This window comes from Dipodomys merriami, unplaced genomic scaffold, assembly GCF_024711535.1.
Source record: "Dipodomys merriami isolate MVZ:Mamm:240054 unplaced genomic scaffold, mDipMer1.0.p SCAF_156, whole genome shotgun sequence".
In the NCBI taxonomy this organism is placed as follows: Eukaryota; Metazoa; Chordata; class Mammalia; order Rodentia; family Heteromyidae; genus Dipodomys; species Dipodomys merriami.
The window spans coordinates 628,568-648,591 of record NW_027202893.1 but is presented as its reverse complement, the minus strand read 5'-3'; the positions used below and the strand labels follow the sequence as shown (position 1 = coordinate 648,591).

At 44.7% G+C, this 20,024-nt stretch overlaps 1 protein-coding gene across 1 annotated transcript in view; it reads left to right on the top strand.

Moving 5' to 3' along the window:
* LOC138827428 (calpain-8) overlaps positions 1–20,024 on the top strand; it is a 63,186-nt gene that overhangs the window by 31,948 nt on the left and 11,214 nt on the right. The window contains exons 5-14 of the mRNA XM_070022914.1: positions 604–772; positions 1,837–1,920; positions 4,452–4,537; positions 7,032–7,106; positions 7,911–8,071; positions 10,704–10,879; positions 14,700–14,711; positions 16,689–16,900; positions 18,156–18,192; positions 19,709–19,774. Of these exons, the coding sequence (XP_069879015.1) occupies positions 604–772; positions 1,837–1,920; positions 4,452–4,537; positions 7,032–7,106; positions 7,911–8,071; positions 10,704–10,879; positions 14,700–14,711; positions 16,689–16,900; positions 18,156–18,192; positions 19,709–19,774 (1,078 nt within the window). The remainder of the gene's footprint in view (positions 1–603; positions 773–1,836; positions 1,921–4,451; positions 4,538–7,031; positions 7,107–7,910; positions 8,072–10,703; positions 10,880–14,699; positions 14,712–16,688; positions 16,901–18,155; positions 18,193–19,708; positions 19,775–20,024) is intronic.

The window sequence follows — 20,024 nt, the reverse complement described above, 5'->3', positions numbered from 1 at the left end:
GAGAAGGATTGGGATTGGGGGGGAGGCTGGGAAGGGATGTGAAGGGTAAACAAAGGAGGAGGCTGCAATGCTTGGTAAGAAATGTACGCATTATCCTGCCCATGTAATTGTAACTCCTCTGTACAGTATGTTCACAAATAAAATAAAATTAAATAAAAAAAACTGATGATGAAGAAGAAAATAAATGTGCTTCGATCCCAAACTTAACAAAGTCTCTTCCTTTTGACATTTAATATCCAAAGATGCACTTTCTGATTCTTTGAATTAGTGTTGTTTATGAATCTCTTCCCTGTAATTCAGGTCCTTTCTAGTCCTGTTTCTAAAGCAAGCCTCAGCCAAGGTCTCTCAGCCTTGAGGGAAGGCCCCTTCATCCCTACTTGTGCCTGTAACCCCTCAGAAATCCAAGCCAGTTGTGTAAGGGTGTCTGCAATTGATCTAGTAAGATACTGAGCTGGATATGTAAAATAGTAGCCTGAGCATGTTCCAGGCTTAGAGTCAAAATCAGCAAAAAGCTCTCCTCAACCTTCTGGACCATAAGATTGTAGGATTGTCCCTTGGTTGCTAATGGCAGAGAGCAGTGCATATTTCTTTCTTTTCCAACAGGCTCAATGGTTCTTATGAAGCTCTTGCTGGAGGCTCCACAATAGAAGGGTTCGAAGATTTCACAGGTGGCATCTCTGAGTTTTATGATCTGAAGAAGGCACCGGGCAATCTGTACCATATCATCCGCAAAGCCCTTCATGCAGGATCTCTGCTCGGCTGCTCCATCGATGTGAGCCAGGACATTATTCTTTGTCCCCTCTTTTCAGGTGTGATAGGGGAGGGATGGGACAGAATTAACAGGCCTGAGAAGGCTTTTGGTAAGCACAGTCTAAGACTTGATAGGCAAATCGGGTGACATAATGGTCTACAGCATGTGGGAGCTGGTGAAGATCTCACAAGTGGGTAGGGATTGGGATTAGTTGCATTGTAGGAGTCCCAATTTCCTTCTGTTAGAGTTCCTAATGTATAGCTAGAATTGCCCTGAGAATACAGCTCTGAGAATATACCTCTTTTTGCTAAATAATCTTGAGATTTTTGGAAACCCAACATGATGTTTGACAATACTCAGTGGATATGGAGTTTCCTGAAAGAAAAGGAAGAGGTTCTGAAACCAGGTAGAGTCATGGCCTGATAGGAAGGGATGGAACTCTAATGTGGTTGTGGAGACCAGAGGCCAGAGGCCACCATCTCCACAAGTCTATTGTTATCTGTCCCTCTGACTGCTCTCTTTTCTTCTCTTACTGTCATTTCAGATAATCTCCTTCCATTGAGTAGGTATCAGGGGCCAGGCTCAGAGAATAAATGTCTGGTGGCCTTTTTAAAGGTTGGTTGGTTGAGCCATGTTCCAGGCTTGGCAATCACTTAGCACCTGTCTGGCCTATTAAAGAGGGTTGAATGGAGAAGGCTCTGTTTGTTTGTAGTTTATTGCTTTACCTCTGCAGTGTGTCTTTGCAAAGCCCTCCCTCCACTCTGTGTGATGTGTCTTTTTGTTGTTGTTGCTGCTGGCCATGGGCTTGAATTCGGCCTAAATGCTTCAGCTCAAGGCGAGCGCTCTACCACTTGAGCCACAGCGTCACTTCCAGTTTTCTGGTGGTTAATTGAAGATAAGAGTCTCACTAGCTTTCCTGCCTTAACTGGCTTTGAACTGAGATCCTCAGATCTCAGCCTCTTGAGTAGCTAGGAATACAGGTGTGAGCCACCGGTGCCCCATGTGATGTCTTTGTAAAGCATCATAGAGCTGGTTCCAACGAGGTCAGGTTCAGCTGTGCTAAGTGAACTTCCTTTTTGACCCAGGTCTCCAGTGCAGCGGAAGCAGAAGCTATCACCAGCCAGAAGCTGGTTAAAAGTCACGCATACTCTGTCACTGGAATTGAAGAGGTAAAATTTAGCAGGAGAAGGGGGAAGGGCTAATGCCACAAATTCAGGGCACTCCTGAGGAGATCATCACTAAGAGGTTCAGAGTTCAGTCTCTGAATGCACAGAGCCATGGACAGATATGGGGCTCATTCTCAGCTTCTCAGAGATGGGTTACCTAACCCCTCTGAGCTCTAGCTCTCTGAGTCTAATAAAGTGCAAGGTCTTTTCCACGGTATGGCCAGGAAAGTTTGTTGGTTACATTTTATACATATCCCAGTAAAATTATGCTGTACAGAGAAAGCAGTAGAAACTAATAGGAGTCTCTCCAAAATGAATGGTAAATTCCTTCTCCAAATTTCAGGATAAGATACAATAATGAGAAGTATGTAGATAATTATTTAGCCCAAGTAAAAGCATGCCCTATATTTTCATTATTTTTAATCTCCTATATTCAGTCAAATGGATTTAAGGTTGTTTACAATCAAAAGCACAGATACAATAAAAGCATACAACTAAGGTAAAATTTATCCAAGTGGGATAAAGGCAGTGCTACAACTGGGAAATTGATTTTACTTTGGGTTTCCCAATGGCCAATGAGAAGAGACATGCAATGGATATTCCAGCTCTTACTGTTTATTGTAATGACAGAAATACTCATTTCATGTACCTCTGTTTCATGAATGTGGTTTTAAAATCAATTCAGTTCCAGAAATATAACTCGAATATACATGTGAAAACATTGAGCTAGGTCATAGGGAACTATATAAAGGAAATTAAGATGATAATATCCTAATAGACCATTGTGTTTGGGTGTGTATAGAAATGCAAGCATGTGTATAGAGGTATACAGAGGTAGATGGCAGCTCATACTTGGGTGTTCAATAAATTGTAGGGTAAGGTAAAAATCCTAGCCTGTTTTCTGTTTCTATAAAAGAATACCTAAGACTGGGTAGTTTACAAAGAAAAGAGGTTTATTGAACACATGGGTATGGAGGCTGGGAAGTCCAAGACTAAGTCTTGGACTTCCCAGCCTCAGTGGTTGTGAAAGATTTATGCTATTTTATAATGTGGCAAAAATTGGAAGGATAGGTGGGCACATTCGGAAGAGAAACAAGTTCTGAGAGAGTGAGAACTCACTACCATGAGAATTAACCCAGTCCCTTAGAAAGGCCTCATTTCTTCATTATAGTCTAATGATGTCTTGAAGGCTCTGCCTCCAAACACTGCCACAGTGGGGAGCAAATGTCAACATGAGTCCGGGAAGGGACAAGCTGTATTTAAGCTGTAGCAGTCAGCGTAGGTCCTTACAGGTTTAAGCTGTCTGGATTCCCATCCTGCACTCACCATGTACTCACTAGGTAATTGTGGAATGATCAGGAAAGTTCCAGAGTCTCTTGACTTTTGATCTGTAAAATAAAGATAATAATAACGCCCAGCATGAGGAGGTTTAAATGAGGCAATAATGCATTCGAAGTGCTTAGCACATGCTTGGGCTTCAGTCTATCCTCAATACATGCTTATTGCTGGGATACTGGCATTTGTTTTTTATTACACTGTCTCAGACATTAAGAATTGAGTCTTGCTGAACATCAGTGGCTCATGCCTGTAATTGTAGCTACTCAGGAAGCTAAAGTCTGAGAATTGTGGTTCAAAGCCAGCCCAGGAAGAAAAATTTGCAAGACACTCATCTTCAATTAATCAGCCAGAAGCTGGAAAGTGGAGTTGTGGCTCAGATGGTAAAGCAACAGCCTTAAGCAGGGGAAAATATTAAGTCAAACATGGTTGGGTATGAAATCTAAATACTAGTTAAAGCTGACAAACTTGTTTTTGTACTAGATTTACTCTTCAGTTAATCAAACTAATTATGAAAAATAGAGCACTGGATAAAAATCTGAAAAAAAATAGGTTAAAAGAAAATAGAAGTGAGCTGGGCACCAGTTGCTCATGCTGTAATTCAGGAGGCTGAGATCTGAGATCTGAGGTTTGAAGCCATCCCAGGCAGAAAAGTCCCTGTGAGACCCCGTTTTGTTTTGTTTTGTTTTGTTTTGGTTGCTCATGGGGCTTGAACTCTGGGCCTGGGCGCTGTCCCTCAGCTCTTTGGCTCAAGGCAAGCCCTCTACCACTTGAGCCACAGCTCCACTTCCAGTTTTCTGAGTGGTTTATTGGAGATAAGAATGTCATGGACTGTTGTGCCCAGGCTGGCTTTGAACTATGATCCTCAGATCTCAGCCTCTTGAGTAACTAGGATTACAGGTGTGAGCCACTGATGCTTGGCTCCTGACGAGACTCTTATCTCTAATTAACCACTCAAAAACCAGAAGTAGAACTCTGGTTCAAAGTGGTAGAGCACTAGTCTTTAGCAGAACACAAGGATAGTGCCCAGGCCCTGAGTTCAAGCAAAAAAAGCAAAAAAGGAAAAAGAAAGTAGAAGTATTATCATTTAGGGACCTAGAATTCCTAGAATTCTATAGACACATAGAGTGCATATATTGTCAGGTGAGACATGAATGTAAGGCAGATGCTTTTTGTGTGTGTGTGTGTGGAACTTGCAGGTGGATTTCCATGGCCGTCTGGAGAAGCTGATCAGACTCAGGAACCCATGGGGTGAAGTGGAGTGGTCGGGAGCCTGGAGTGATGAGTATGTTTTTCTTTACCTTCCCAGTTCTCCCTGCTCCTGAGAGGTGATGAGGACTACAATCCAGTGGATTCTGCAGTACTTTCTGTTCACAGGTTACACAGCCTATTCTGGAAAGGTTATTAAATGCTTCCAAAGCAAAATAAAACCATTTAGTTATACTCTTTAATTTTGGCTTTCTTTGGCCTTTGAAAATGTGACAATTTCTTTGAATTTTGTTTAGCACAGAGGGTTCACCTGTTTTTCCATCAATCACACAGTGGTAGTCCAAAGGTCAAACCCATTACGCAGGCTCTTCTCCTCCCATTGGACAAAAGTGCTTCCTCTGACAAAAACCAAACTTCTCCATGATACTGAGATCATGGGTTGGGACTCCAGTAGGCAGCCATGAATGGGAGCTCACTCCATGAGCTCATGACTGGTGGTTATTGATCATTTGCTATAGAGGAAATTATTGGATACCTTCTGTGCTGGTGAGGTTAACTCAATCAGAGGTGATGTTCTGAGACACCTATACCTTGGAAATGATGGGCCCAGATGTGGGAGGATGGAGAGGGCATGAAGTAGTTTCCATCCAATTACTACAGCTGGCCCAGAGGAGGTTCATGGTACCATGGTTGAAGTTGCAATGCACTAGTTTTATTGGCCAACAGGCACCTAATGAAAATGGCCGGAATACTGCTTCTCTCCCAGTCTTTTAGCTTTCAACAGTCAAAAGCTTAAGCTCTGTTCATCCATATCCTGTGACATCACCAAGGCCTCAGAAGAGAACTTGATCACATTGAGTGATGGCATCATTACTGCTTGTTACTGCCTGGAACTCCTGCATAAACCTTCTGGTCTGTGTCAGAAAAAAGCTGTGCCATTGGAACCTGTGGATATGGAACCTGTATGAAAGACTTTTCAGTCCACTGCCTAAGATTGAGCAAAACCCCAAACCTCAATTCAGCAAACTTTCCTAAAAGGATAAAATGGCCAAATAAAGTTTAAACCCCAGGTTTTGGCCATTATTTTTCACCGATAGCAATGTGTGCAACTGTCAAAAGGATTTGTTGGGCTTTATCTCCTCTCTGTGATGAGACCACGCAGGGTCCTCATAGACTGGGAAGAATTTAGGTGTGGAAACAAAGCCTGGTGGGGGAGACAGAGTGAAGTCTAGGATTTTTACATCCTGGATACTGAAGAAGCAATGTGTTTAATGTCTGAGATGCAAATCTGGAAGTTCAGCTAATGTCTGGCTAGATTGTTTTTTTTAACTATTGGGAATTAAACTCAGGACCACACACTCCTCACACATACCAGACAAGGTGCTTTGTCACTTTAGCCATGCTCTTAGTCCTTTTACTGTTATTTATCATTCAGATAGTGTCTTGCCCTTTTACCTTTGTCAGCTACCTCTGCCTTTGTATGATCTGGGATTGTATACATGAACCACCATACTCAGGTTGTTTTTTGAGGCTAGGATCTCACTAACTTTTGCCTGGGCTAACCTTGAACTATGATCCTCATCCCAAGTAGCTATTATGTGGTGTGTTTGTGGGGGGGTAGGGAGGGTGTTTATTTTGAAAACAATCAAACCCAAGATTAGGTTAGAGCTCAAATTCTCTAATGTCCCCTAATCCTTGTTTAGAACAAGCTTATGCTGATTCAGTTCTGATTAAACCAATGTTTCAATGACTTTAAAAAAAAGCCCGAAGAACATTTTCATTAAACCTTGGGCTCTTAGAAGCCAGCTCTAGCTGGGTAATCTGGATTTGGGTGTGCCAGCTTCTATGATGAGGAAGGAGGGTTTGGCTTTACTGAAAGTGTTCAGAGAAAGGTTTGCCTTTTTAGTTTTCTAAAGATGGAAGCTTAATACAGCTCCATTATTTAGACACTGTACATGTATTTCAGGAAACGCTAACGTCGCAAAGGTCAGGTAGCTCAAGATGGCATTTAAACAATGGACATGGCTACTGCAACGGAAAGGCTACTAGCAGGAGGCCTTACAGGTGGCATTATCACAAGGAAATTGCCATCAAACTGAACCTCGTGGTTTTTCTTGCAGGCTCAGGAGGTGGACTGTGTCCAAGTACCTAGTGCTTGTCAGAATCTCTCATAATATATTCCCCACACCAACAAACCAATAGAAATGACAACTTACTAATTGGCGCTGGAGTACCTGCCCTTCTTGTGACAGGATCTCTTATGTCTTCTCTTTTCAACTTCCTCATTCCTGTGGTCAGGGGCCAGGGAATCTTAATTGGAAATGGAAAGCTTGCCCCCAAAGTGAAAATGAGATCTGTCTGTGATGTCTCTGTTGCGTATCCAGGGTTACCCTGCAGTGCCCATGTTCTCAGCCTCATCCCTTCATCCCCCTGGGAAGTTCCACATGCCCAGCCTAGCCTGCTTTCCACTGCTGGTTTGGAGGCATCTTATTTCTGGCTTTTTTTGTGGGTATAGGGGGGACATTTAGCTTGTTCCTCAGGAATGACCACCTTCGACTTCATTTTCCCAGTGCCCCTGAGTGGAATTACATAGATCCCAGGAGAAAGGAAGAGCTGGACAAGAAGGCTGAGGATGGCGAGTTCTGGTGAGATGCTAATGCTGCTTCATGCCAAGACTGGTCTGGGTGCTGTGTGTGTGTGTGTGTGTGTGTGTGTGTGTGTGTGTGGCCAGACTCTGGGACATCCAAAAATGTAACAAGTCCCAGGCATGAGGACTTCCATTCTTCTCTCCCCTGTTCCCCCCCCCCTCTCTCTTTCTCTTTTGCCCTTCTTGTGACAGGATCTCTTACATCTTTTCTTGTCCTGGTATAATTCTACCCTTCTATTTATGTCTACAATACTGAAAACCAAGTTTCTGAGCACTTATGGTGGCCTAATCATCTACCTACATGCCTTTCTAATGAGCCCAGAATACTACTTCCATTACTTTAGGCCTGAAATTTACCTTACCATCTACCCAGGTTACCTTCTTGTACTAAAGGTGCTCAGGAAGAAGATTCATGGTACATCTTGAACATAGGAAAGCTTAGACCTCTCTAAGCTGGACATGTTTGAGAATCCCAGGACCAGGATCTTCTTTGGGCTTAGATTTAACCCAGCCTAGAGGAAGGGGCTGTATGCATATCACCTCCTGGGGTCTTCTTCAGGTTACAGTTCAGAGATGTGAGGAGGTTTCTGGAGGATCTGAGAAGCTAATCATAGAGTGGGATTTGGATGATAGTTTCTGCCTGCTTGCGTCATTGGGTGAGAAAAGATTCATTCAAGTCAGCTTTGAGGCTCCTCACAGGGTTTGTTCCCATGTCTCACGGGTGTGCTTTGAGTCATCCTTCTGGCCCAGTTCCCTTGACTGACAGCTTCTGGTTCCTCTGCCCCTTTCCTTTCACCCCCAGGATGTCATTTTCAGACTTCTTGAAGCAATTCTCTCGCCTGGAGATCTGCAACCTGTCTCCAGACTCTCTGAGCAGCGAGGAAGCGCACAAATGGAACCTGGTGCTTTTCAATGGCCGCTGGACTAGGGGCTCCACTGCTGGGGGCTGCCAGAACTACCCAGGTGAGTGAAGGGCTGCCTGGCATGTCCTTTTTGATCTGGGGGACATTGTATGCTACTTTTGAGGCCCCGCTTTCCCTCCCTCCCCTGGCTAGGAGGAAGGACAAGGAGGACGGTGGCATTGCAGTTAACCGCTTAAGTCCTGATCTCAGCTCCTGTGTTCAAATCTCCCCTTCTTCACCTACCTACTTCATCCCTACTCCCAAGAGACATGCGTCTTACTAACCCGGCTAACGGCTCCTGTTCTTCCCTTGGCCTGTCTGACCCACCTGGCTGACATCATCCTGCTGAGCTTGGGGGCAGAGTGGCGGGCAAATCGAGGGCTAGAGGACAAGGTTGGCTATTTCTACAGACTGCACCCAGCATGGCAGCCCTTTTACGTTGTGTGCATACCTGAGCCAAGGAGGGAGGGGGGTGGGATGGCACACACAGGGCTCAGTCCTGGGTGCAAGCCTTGGCCTCTGTGCTAACCTTAGCTCATCACCTTATCAAAGGCGAGTAGAGGTCATGAAAGTTCACTAATATGTACCCCAATAGGCTCCTCCTAGGTTGACTCTACTGAAACAACACCTGAAGAAGCAGTTGCACGACCCCACGTCTCTCAGGAGGAAGTAAAATCTGCTCTCTCCACTTTCCACCTCCCCGTCTCCACACTCTCAGGTGTGGGCTATGCTTGCTTTCTGTTGTAGAGTTGTGTTTCAGACTTGTGTATAGGCAAAGGGCAGGGCCTACCATGCTCTTCTTAGCGCTCGTTCATGGCAGGGCTGTGCTCAGCACTGCGGAAGTTGAATCATCCTGAAATCCTGTGTGGGTGCAGGATGAGGTCCCTCTCCACCCCTATCCAGCAGCAGGGAGCAGATTGTGACAGACAGAAATGGGGAGCCTGTGTCCTGCCCTGATACTTAGATTAGCAGGCTGTGAGACCCAAGAGACATTTCCCTTGCCCAAGCTTCAGTTTCCCGGTCGTCAACACAAGGTACTTAATTCCTACCTTACAGCTCATGGGGTCTCAGTGAGCATTGTAATATGAAGCACACAGGGAAGCACTTGGTAAACTGTGCAGAGTTATACAAATGGGTTGTATTATCTTTATGGCCCATTCTCTTCCTCTGGTACTGTTAAGAAATAAACAAAAAAAAATGTAGGGATTGCTGTAATGCGGCATTTGGGAGAAATTAAAATATGCTCATCATTAGCAAGCTCTTGGAAAATGCAGAGGAAATTTGCATGGATCATTCTGGGAGCTCAAAACGGTAGGGGGAGGAGGCCAAGGTACCTGTATGTACCAAATCATAATCCCATCTGTGCTGCCAAGTAGCTGTCAGGAAGAAATGGAACGCTCTTGCCTTTGGGTAACGATGTAAGTACAGAAGATTACCACATTCTCTTGTCTCTCCTGGAATCTGTAGACATTTGGCTTTAAAATCCTATACTTGAGCCTTACACTTAAAAAAAGAAATCTGGAAGTGAAGATTCTGGGAAGGTAAAATTGAATAAGCAATCTTATTGTTAACCACCAACTGCCCTTGGTCACCTGTAAATGCGATGGTTATTGCATAGAGTGGAACCCTTATTTAGAAGATGTAAAAAAAAAACAAAATAAAATAACAACAAAAACAACTCTCCTCCCTCCCAAAATGAAAATTTCAATTCCCTTTCCCAACCTTTTCTACCCGCCTCCCCCCCCATCCTCAGCCCCCCCACTCCCCACCTGGGCACATCATTATTGAAATTGTTGAGGCTCTGGAAGGGAACAACCTGTTAAGCCTATCTTCTGCCATCAGGCTTTGCTCCTCAACTCTGTCAGAATTGCTGTGTGCCTTCAGCTCTTCCTTCTGACATCTCTGTGTTTCTGCTCTTTGGAGAGATTGTCTTTCAAAGGATGGCATGAAATAAAGGAGCCTTTCCAAAGGTAGTGCAGCAGGAATGCTGCTTCACGATCATTCTGATTCCTCATGCATTATTAAATGACTTGTCTTAAAGGAAATGCGTCTCCTCCTGAGTGTCAAACACTGACATCCTCGTATGAGGCCCTGGGGTAGTGGACAGAGGATTTGTTCTCAGGGATGCTGGTGTTGGGATCCCAGCTGAAGACTCTCTGAAAGAGAACATATGCCAATCACGTAGCTTTCTAGCCTGTCAACCAGAGGTTTCCTTGGTAGCCAGACTCTCTTGAGATTGTGTCCCCAGGACATGCAATTGCCCTCTTCCTCCTTGGTGCTGTCCAGCTGAGAACAGGAACAAATGCCCCATTTGTCTGGGAGGTCTCAGAGGTTACTCCTTATCACAGCTCAGGGTATACCTGGGCTTATGGGATCTTGAAAAGCTCCAGTCGAGCACGTCTGGGCTCCTGATTGGTCATTTGGTGGGCAAGTGCTAACTTTCCAAGTGCTATGGGCTGTGTGTGTGTGTGTGTGTGTGTGTGTGTGTGTGTGTGTGTGTGTGTGTGTGTGTGTGTGTGTGTGTGTATATGAGTGACAGGGAGACAGGTAGATCATTTTCCAAGGTCTGCTCAGCAGGCACAGTCTAGCCAGAGATGCTTTTATTAGGATGATTGAGGTTCTTCCCTTCTATTTTTGTTCTTCCCCATCCTGTCTTTCCCCTATGGGGAAATGCATCACCGGGGGACTTCCAGCCACATACTGGACCAATCCTCAGTTCAAAATCCATTTGGATGAGGTGGATGAGGACCAAGAAGAGGGCATTGGTGAACCCCGCTGCACAGTGGTACTTGGTCTGATGCAGAAGAACCGCAGACGACAGAAGAGGCTGGGGCAGGGCATGCTCAGCATCGGCTATGCTGTCTATCAGGTACTGCTGAGCTGTGTTCCTCCTCTAGCGTGTACTCATGTCTGAAGGCTTTGGCTAGTTATTGGGGTGCATCTTTCCTGTTGCTTGAATACTCCTGATCAAGCATTATCCTTGCTCCTCTAAATTCCTCTCCTAATGGCCATCCTGAGGTCTGAATTCCACAATTAGAGAGTCATTCCTTTGATGTGAGTCTGCTGTTAACAGTGGGATATGTACAATTCATTGCATTTTACCTGTCATCAAGAGCTCCATGCAAATGCATGGAATAGATGACTTTTCAAACAGAGGTGTCTCAGGGGGACAGGAGCTTTGAGTGATTTGTGGCAATACAGAGTGGGCAAGGGGACTGGGACTGGATATGGGAACCAAATATACATGTCTCCATGAACAACCTTGAGGCCCTTGGCATACACAGGGCATCAGATGGGGTGAGGGAAGCCACATAGTCATTTTTGGTCCTGGTGTCTCTGGATTGGGGAACACAAGTAATTCTGCTCTCAGGTTTAAGCCCCTGGCTCAATATGGTAGTTGTTCCTAGTAAGTTCCCACTCAATGACTTGTCTCACAAGGAAGTTATGAGTTAAAGTGAGACCTTCAGGTCTTTACAGCCTAGCCAGGAATATATTTGAGTCTACTTCTTTCTACAGGCAAATACTCATAACAGAGGGTTTCATGGTGAGGTTTTTTTTTTTTAAAGTTTATTAAGAATGAATTTCTTGAGGCAAAAATACAGTTTTAATCAGGAAGCTGGCTGGAGGTTTAACATTTCAGTGTAAATTAATCCCTGAAAAGGAAGCATTGTAAAAAGAAATCAAGACAAGCTTCTGCCATCTTCCTTCTGCTCCTTTGCTTATCATAGACTTGAACTCAGGGCTTGAGAGGAAAGAGTAAGTGAGTGTGTGTGCATGTGCGCATGTGCACATATGTGTGTGTGTGTGTGTGTGTGTGTGTGTGTGTTTGTTATGTTAAAGAATAGGAGTTGGGGGCCAGGCACTGGTAGCTCACACCTGTAATCGTAGTTACTCAGGAGGCTGATATCTGAGAATCATGTTTCAGAGTCAGCCTGAGTAGAAATATCTATGAGAGTCTTCTCTCTAACTACCAATAAAAGCTGGAAATGGAGCTGTGGCTCAAGTGGGAGAGCACTAGCCTTAAGTTAAAAAACTCAGGGACAGTGCCCAGGCCCTGTGTTCAAGTCTCAAGACCGGCACAAAAATAAACAAGAATAGAAATTGGTAAGGAATTTCTACTCTATGGTAGGAAAAAAATAACAAAATAAATAAGGCCCAATTGTCCAGCTTAGTAATTCCAATTCTATCTAGTCCAACATAGACTCATAGCTTACAGGCATAAAAACCTGAGGTAGACTTTTGTGTATAGATATTACTACAATCAATTTTACTCAGCACCTACTATGTGCTAGGTGTGGCTCTGGGAGTTAGCGGGACAGATAAATGTCCCACAGTCACAGTTCTCAGAGTGCTCATGATCAAGATGGGGACATTAGACACACTCACCTGACCACAAGGAAGGCCATGATGAGACAGATATAGGGGCTGGGTATCTCAGATCCATGTGGGAGAGACTTTGACCAGAGATTCAGAAGATGACCAAGATTTCAAAAGTGGAGGAAGGAAGCAGTCCATCCCAAGGGGGTTCCATGTGTTTCTTGACACTTGAGAGTAGGCGACAGTTTTGGAGTGAGGCAGTGGGCTGGCATGGTAGCTGTGCAGCTGGCTCAGGGGCAGTGCACCAGTTCTTCATTCATGAGTTCTACCTTATATAGACAGATCAACAAAGCGTTCTTTTGAGATAGCTTTTGTGTGGCATGGTATTTGAGTTCATAAATAATATCTAAAATGTATTAGATTTACAGGCATCAAACTGTAGTTACTTATAAAATACTTCAGTGTGGGTGTGTGATCTGTAGTCCTTCTTCTGATGGCCAGGAGCTTATAATTCAGAACATGACATCTGTGAATACTAGCTGTTTTAAAGTTAAATTGAGGAAATGAAGGTAGCCAGTAGCTGGGGCTGTCAAGAGTAGTTGACGGTATGAGGAGCAGCTTGGGTATAGGGAGTAGCTAGGGTAGTAAGGAGACGTGGGAGTATAGGGAATAGCTAGCACTGGAGTCTATGGAAGAGCAGGAATTTTAGGGAGAAGCTGGGGTGTAGGGAGTAGCTGGAACAGTGGTGGAGAAGCTGGGATGTGAGGAGTAGCTGGGATTGTAGTCAACAGGACTATAGAGAACATCTGAGCTGTAGGAAACAGGTGGGATACAGACAGCAGCCAGAGTATAACAAGTTATAGGGGACAGCTAGGGTATAGAAAGCAGCTAAGAAGTTGCATTATCACATTCATATCCCTATGTCTCCCTCCTCAGCGCTACCTGTCTGGACTTGGAGTCCAGTTGGAAACTGAAAATCTGTCACTGACTGAGAAGCAGCCATGACCTCGGAAAGCTCAAGTGTTCTCTTTGTCTGGCCTCCCTTCTCTCCCCTTTATCTTCCTGTAGTGACAGCAGACTTCTGTCCGGCAGGCAGCCTGTCATTTGCACTTAGGATCCTACATTTCGTACTTGACTGCCCTTCCCATCTCTCCATGGGCAGTCGCTAAGGCCTGCTTTCCTGCCACTCTGCTCTTGTCTGGTTCCTTGGCGACTCTTGGTAAGGGTGTACTCAGAACATATTGACCACAGGATGGTGGTTGTGCTGTTGATGGAAAGACAGCCAAGGTAGTTAGGTAAGTAGCTGCTGAGCTAGGGAAGGCTTTTAGGCCTGCACAGAGAGGAAGGTTCCTGCCAAGTCTTTGCTTACCCAGCCAGCCAGGTCCTCTGCATGGGTAAATTTGATTTAAACTCAAAATTTAGAGGAGTGGCAGTGATCCTGGACTGTTCTGTCTCTGGTACAAGGATTCCAGTGGATCTTAACTTCCCTGAATTTAGTTGTTTCTTGGGGTTATAGGCAGTTTTCCACTGACTTAAACTACCAGCGTGCCTTTCCTGTTTTTCAGGTTCAAACAGGCTCTGTGACAGATCAGAGGAGGGAGAAGGACATAGTGGGTATGGTAGGGCTGCCACTCGGCATGTATGAGCTCACCTCTTATAGGAGGCAACATCTCTACTTATAATAAGAGAGCCTTACTCAAGCTAAGCTAGTGAAGAAGAACTGACTATCTTAGGTAACCAAATTTAAGGTCAGGAGAGGGATGATTGGGACAGAGGTCTCACTTGCTACTTGGACTTTCTCCCACATTTCATCACAATTGTCAATGCTACTTTGCTAGTCTAAATTGATTGACCTCCTAATATCACTAGCATGAAAGATGGGCCTCTTTTCCTGAGTTTCAATTTTTTTTTCAATGTTAGAGAAGCACCTAATAGGCCCAGCTTGGGTCACATGCCTGTTTTCTGATCACTTACCATGGTCAAAGGTAGAATCAATTATTGGCTCGTGTTAAGTGAAATCCCTTCCTCTGCTAAGTCCTCCATCTGGGAGTTTATTGATTTATAAGAAGACATTAGCTCTTAATTAAACTCCCACTCTGAAGGGATTTTGGATTTTGGAAGATTATCCAATTAGAAAATAAAGAAAAAAAGTAGAGTCTTCCACTCCTGGATCACCGGGACTCAGCAGGCCTGTAGATGGCCTTGTAACTCATCAGTGACCTCCTAGTTTCACAAATGTTATTTTCTCTCCTTAGCATGAACTTTCTCTTCACACTTGATTGCAATCTGTCTGCTAGGCATGGAGGGATGCACAAGCACAAACGGGGGACCTAAAGCTCTTGGGTAACCTGCTTTTGCCTTCTTACCTGCAGGTTCCCAAAGAGGTATGTGAGTCCTGCACTGAAAGATGTCTTCCCTTGGTAAGAAAGAAGTTGATGGTCTTTGGGACAGGCTCTCAGCACCGTCTGCTTCCTGTGATGGAAGCTGGTTTTCCTATGGACGCTGCATAGTCTGGTGAGCTGGAAGCTCTGACAATTGATGAAGACCAGCCCAAGTTTCATCTATCAGGCCCCAAAGGAGAGGAGCATGTTCCATTGTTTCCCCTACCTATATTCCTAGTGGTCTGATCTGAACAAGGTGATTAAAATCAGAAAAGATGTTCTGATTAGGAAAGGAAGTACCAGTTTTCTCTTCTTGGCTCCTGATTTTTCTTGTGCTCCTCAGTAATGTTTGACTGGGTTAGGGAGTCATAGGATCACTATCCCACTTACATGGTCACACTTACCTGTATCTCAGTTGACTAAAAATGGAGCCTCTCTGGCTCTCCTGAGTAGGGAGCTGCATGGCTGGCCATAAGTGCACAGCCAGCAGAAAGTAAAGCCCCAGTGTATGCCAGCCCTGTGGCTATCTTCTTGGCTGCAACCTGGGGGGTATTTAAAATGAATATCAAATCCAGTCTGTATCCCTGTTTCACTGTAACAGAACCATCAGAGTAGGAGGACCCAGGTATCATAGGTCTATAAACAACCCAGATGACTGTAGTTGTGGCCAGGGTTGAGAACATTGTACTCTGTGGGGCTTCCAGCAACTGGAATCAATTGCACTAAACATTTAGTCATGCATCTGTCCAACTGTAGCTTTTCCCTACTTTTCCAGGTTTCCGGGCTTGGTCAGTGGTATAGCATATGTGAATCAACCCATTTACAGACTTAAGTCTGTACAGTATGCCAAGGCTGTAGGCAACTGGTCTACCTTGCCCTTATCTCTCAAGTGGATGTTATTATTGAGAGAATATAAGAAAGTATTTTAAGCAAAACCTGGATTCAGTCCAGTCCATGGTGGCTTCCATTACAAAGACTCTATTTATATGAGGGGTTATATGCACACACAGTGGAACTCCAAAAAGCACTTCATGGTGCCCTCAGTGTGTCCCTATAGGTTCTGTTTTGCTATCATCAGGGCTGGGAGGAGTGGGAGGAGAAAGATGGTCTTGCTTTCCTTCTCTCATCAGTAGAACTATGAGCCAAAGAGGGTCTGGTGACCACTTGTGGACAGTGAATACTTTAGGATGGCAATTCTATCTCCAGGCCCCACAGAAGTCATGGCTTGACAGCTTGGCAGCACCTGTCATAGGCATCGTGATGGAGATGGATGGTAGGGATATTGTACTACAGGGAGGCCTCATTATAGCCATAACAATGTGGGCACCTGTGTTTTTAAAGCCTGCTGCAATCACTAATTAGCCTGTGTCCCACACCAATAGCTTCCTCTTTTCCCACAAGTAGATGAGTGATGGGGTCATCTTCCCCCTTTTTCAGAGCGGAGTCAGGCCCTAAGAGAGGCCTTGATCTGGACCTGACTATGGCTTCCTCCTTTGCTTATCTCCTTCTGAGCTGCTGCCTGCCTCCTTCAGAGCAGCTTAACCACTTTGGTTACCTTTCGGAGCAAGTTACCTTTCTGAAGCTTTTGCAGGAGATTGACAGTCATTTCACCAGGCTTAGGTCTGTACTGAGAAGGTCAATGTCACAACTGTAGGGACAGCTGCAGCTTAAGAGTCTGTTGGAATCATGAGGAAAATGTCTAAAGAGAAACAACCCGTATTAGAGCTCTGGGCTCAACCCTTCATTTAACTGGGAAGGCAAAGGATCTGGCCGAAGTTACATGTCAAGGTCAGTGCCTCAAAAATGCTCAAAAGACACTTGATAACTGGCACAGTGATTTCATAGGAGAAGCCAAGGCCTCTTGATTGTCGGCATGGTGGTAACAATGAAGATCCCTAAATAAACAGGAAAAAATAGGAATGCTTGGCTTTTACCATTTGGGGTGTGGGGAGAAATTGATCTGCCTTTTCCTTTGTGCAGCTGGAGAGTCACACAGATGTTCACCTGGGCTGGGACTTCTTCCTGGGCCACCAGCCCTCTACCCGTTCCAGCACCTACATCAACCTGCGGGAGGTATCGGGCAGGGCCCAGCTGCCACCTGGGCAGTATCTGGTGGTGCCATCTACTTTTGAACCCTTCAAGGATGGTGACTTCTGCTTGAGGGTCTTCTCGGAGAAGAAGGCGAAGGCCCTGTGCGTCAACTTTCACTCTGTTATTAGGGATGGTTGTTGAGTTCAGAGAGAGCAGAGGGAAATGGCCAGATGGAGGTACTAGGCCCTGTCCCTGAGTGACTGGCCCCTGGCTTGTAGCTGATTTGTCCAGAGGAAGCTTATGAAACACCACAGGTCCCCCATCCCTTCCCTGCTACCCCCTTCACTTTGTTCTGTAGTTCATTAAGGAAGTTCCTTACATAAAAAGCCAAGGCTGGGAGAAAAGGCATGGAGATGCACTTGGTTAGAAGAGGTCCACCATCCAGCAGGGGGCACAAGAGCCAGAAAACAGGGTCTGGGGGAGGTACTGACCACCTTCCCTCACACACACCCCATTAGTACTGTCACATACACTGCACACCAGGAACACACCACACCACACACATCATGCACACCACACACATCATACATACCATCCGTGGAACACACTACACATACAACACACACCACATGCAACAAACTCATATACAATATATACTGTGTAACCACATATAAGCAATATACACACACCACACAATATACATATCCAATGTACATCATGCACAGATATTACATGTCCCACACACTACCACATACCACACATACCACATACTACACTCCATACATATATATATATATATACATATATACCACAAACATACTGTAATACACACCACATACCTTACATAGTATACCTATACATACTCATAAATGTTTTATATACCTCCATACCACACAAACACATACACTAGATGCATCACACACTACCCAGTTGCCATGTAGGTTCTAGAATATCATCTACCCCACCATATATCCTATCTCCCATTCTACACACACTGCACACTGCATATGCGCAGCAGCACACACTATACATCCACGTGTTTAAGAGCTAAGTTGTGTGCTGGCTTATTCTCTAGAAGGCCATTTCCACAGGGGTTCTTGTAGTAAGGTTCTCAGGGAAAGAGAAGTGGCAACTGAGGTAAGTGGTGAGAAGATTCCCCAGAGTTTAGCAAGCTAAACATTCTAGAACTCACTGGAACTCTATTGCCCTTGAAGCTTTTGTCTCTGATGAAAAATTCAGATCGAGGTGAGAATTGGGGAGTGAAGGGAGGGAGTCCGTTCATGCAGGTTTTAGGAACTGAACATCTTGGGTGAGTAGGTCAGTTCCTAGTATGGTCAAAAACTTCCAGAAACACTATGCCATTGGCTGAACTTTTTATTGCTTCATGTCTGGTTTATTTCTTTCTTCACATTTCAGGGAAATTGGAAATGTTGTAGCTGGAAACCCACATGAGGTATGCAGTCTTTTAGTATGTCCAGCTCTGACACTGTTGTATGGTAGCTCTTTTGGGTTTCTTTTTTAATGTATTTGAGGTCTTTATATATTAAGGGATGGTAACATTATATCTGTTAGACCACATTATTTTCTAGGCCTTGGCTCTTCCTGATGAAGATGAGCTAGAATCAGTACTGGAATGCAACTTGTGTAATGCATCCTCACCCCTGGAGGAGAAGAGAACTAAGCATCTCCTACTGCTAGTCAGGAAACCCACATAGAAAGCACTCACTGTGTGCTTGAGTGTCCAGGGCAGGATAATCAGTGGGGGAAATAGATACAGTATTTGGATTGATCTCCAGTCTTTTGGAAAACAAACAATAAGAGCATATGAGAAAAAAAGAGGAAAGCCACACATTTCCTAAGCCTGTGTGTGTGTGTGTAGTGTCTTTTTCTTCTGGTGTTGTGTGAAGCTTCTGCATATTGTTGCCACACTGTGTCTAGACAGCAGGCTGTGGCACAGGACTCAGGAATATGGAAGGACTATCTTTTTATGGAGTTCAGGCCTGAGATCCCTCTACTGTCCACCCAAATAGACTGGTGTATCTCTGGATGAAGATGCCACACAAAGCACCCCAGTGGCTGAGCTTATAGTTACATTAAATAGTTGCTTATGTTAGTAAGCAGCCTCGGGCAATCTTGTGCCTTTCAGATTTCTCTTAGGGATGATTTTGGAAGAACTTGATCCAGGTTTCTGGAAACTCTTTGAGCATCTGGGAAGCTGTGACTTTTTTGTCCTCTCTGGTGGTGACAGTTGCAGGGGTGGGGGGAGAAATGGCTTTGTTTTGGCTGAAGTCCCTTGTTATATCAACAAGCCTCTGGCTAAAAGCACCTGTGTAATGGTTTGTAATTTTCTAAAGACTTTGACACAGATTTGCTCTCATTTGATGTTCAAAATGACCCAACGAAATAGGTCTAGTTAATTTTAATATTAGATTTAAGGCAATGGATATTCAGAGTCCTTGGGAATCCAATGAGTGGCTACTCTGCTATATCGGCCCTGATTCTAGTTATGCATCTGTATTCTTAGCTACTTTTTAAAATCATGTGGTTCTTTGAGAATTTGATACAAGCTAGGGAAACGCATATAAACATGACCCCAGATTCTCATGCAATTTCTGGAGCTCATGGACTTTGTGAAGGTCATTGGTAGGAAGTCTATGGAGCCAGACTTGAGACACCTTTGTGTTGGTGTTTCTGTTGTTCTCTGAAAGTGATTCAAGGTTGAAATTAGAAACATGGAGGTGGTAGGGCTTATTTCCCCTCACATTCATAGAGGAACCCAGCCCTGGAACTGCATCCCTGCTGGATTATAAGACTCCAGGCTGGGACCTTGGGTAGCTCTTGCCTTCCCGCCTAAGCCTCCGTGTAGCCTATAGTACAGGGCCCAATAGATACTAATGGATGGTTGGATGAAGTGTGAGTCTTTCATTTAACAATTCCTATTTTAACTTTGTCACTGCCCTTTCTCCTAGCCACATGCCAGTGAGGTGGATCAAGATGAGCAGTTCTGGAGCCTGTTTGAGGAGTTGGCAGGGAAGGTGAGCGGAGGGTGGACAGCTGCAGCTTCCATACTGGGCCAGAGCACACTTAGGCCGTGGCCGCCTGTGTTCCCTTCCATCTCATGGACTACTGAGGGGGAGGCTGCTTTCTCTACCTTCCCCACGTCGGTGCCTGCCATTTGTCACTGCATCCTGTCTGAAGATAGTGGGCCTTTCCTGCCCCTCTGGGAGACAGTAATCATCACCCTGAAGCCACTTTTCTTGCTGCGTTGACTGACTTGAGAAAATA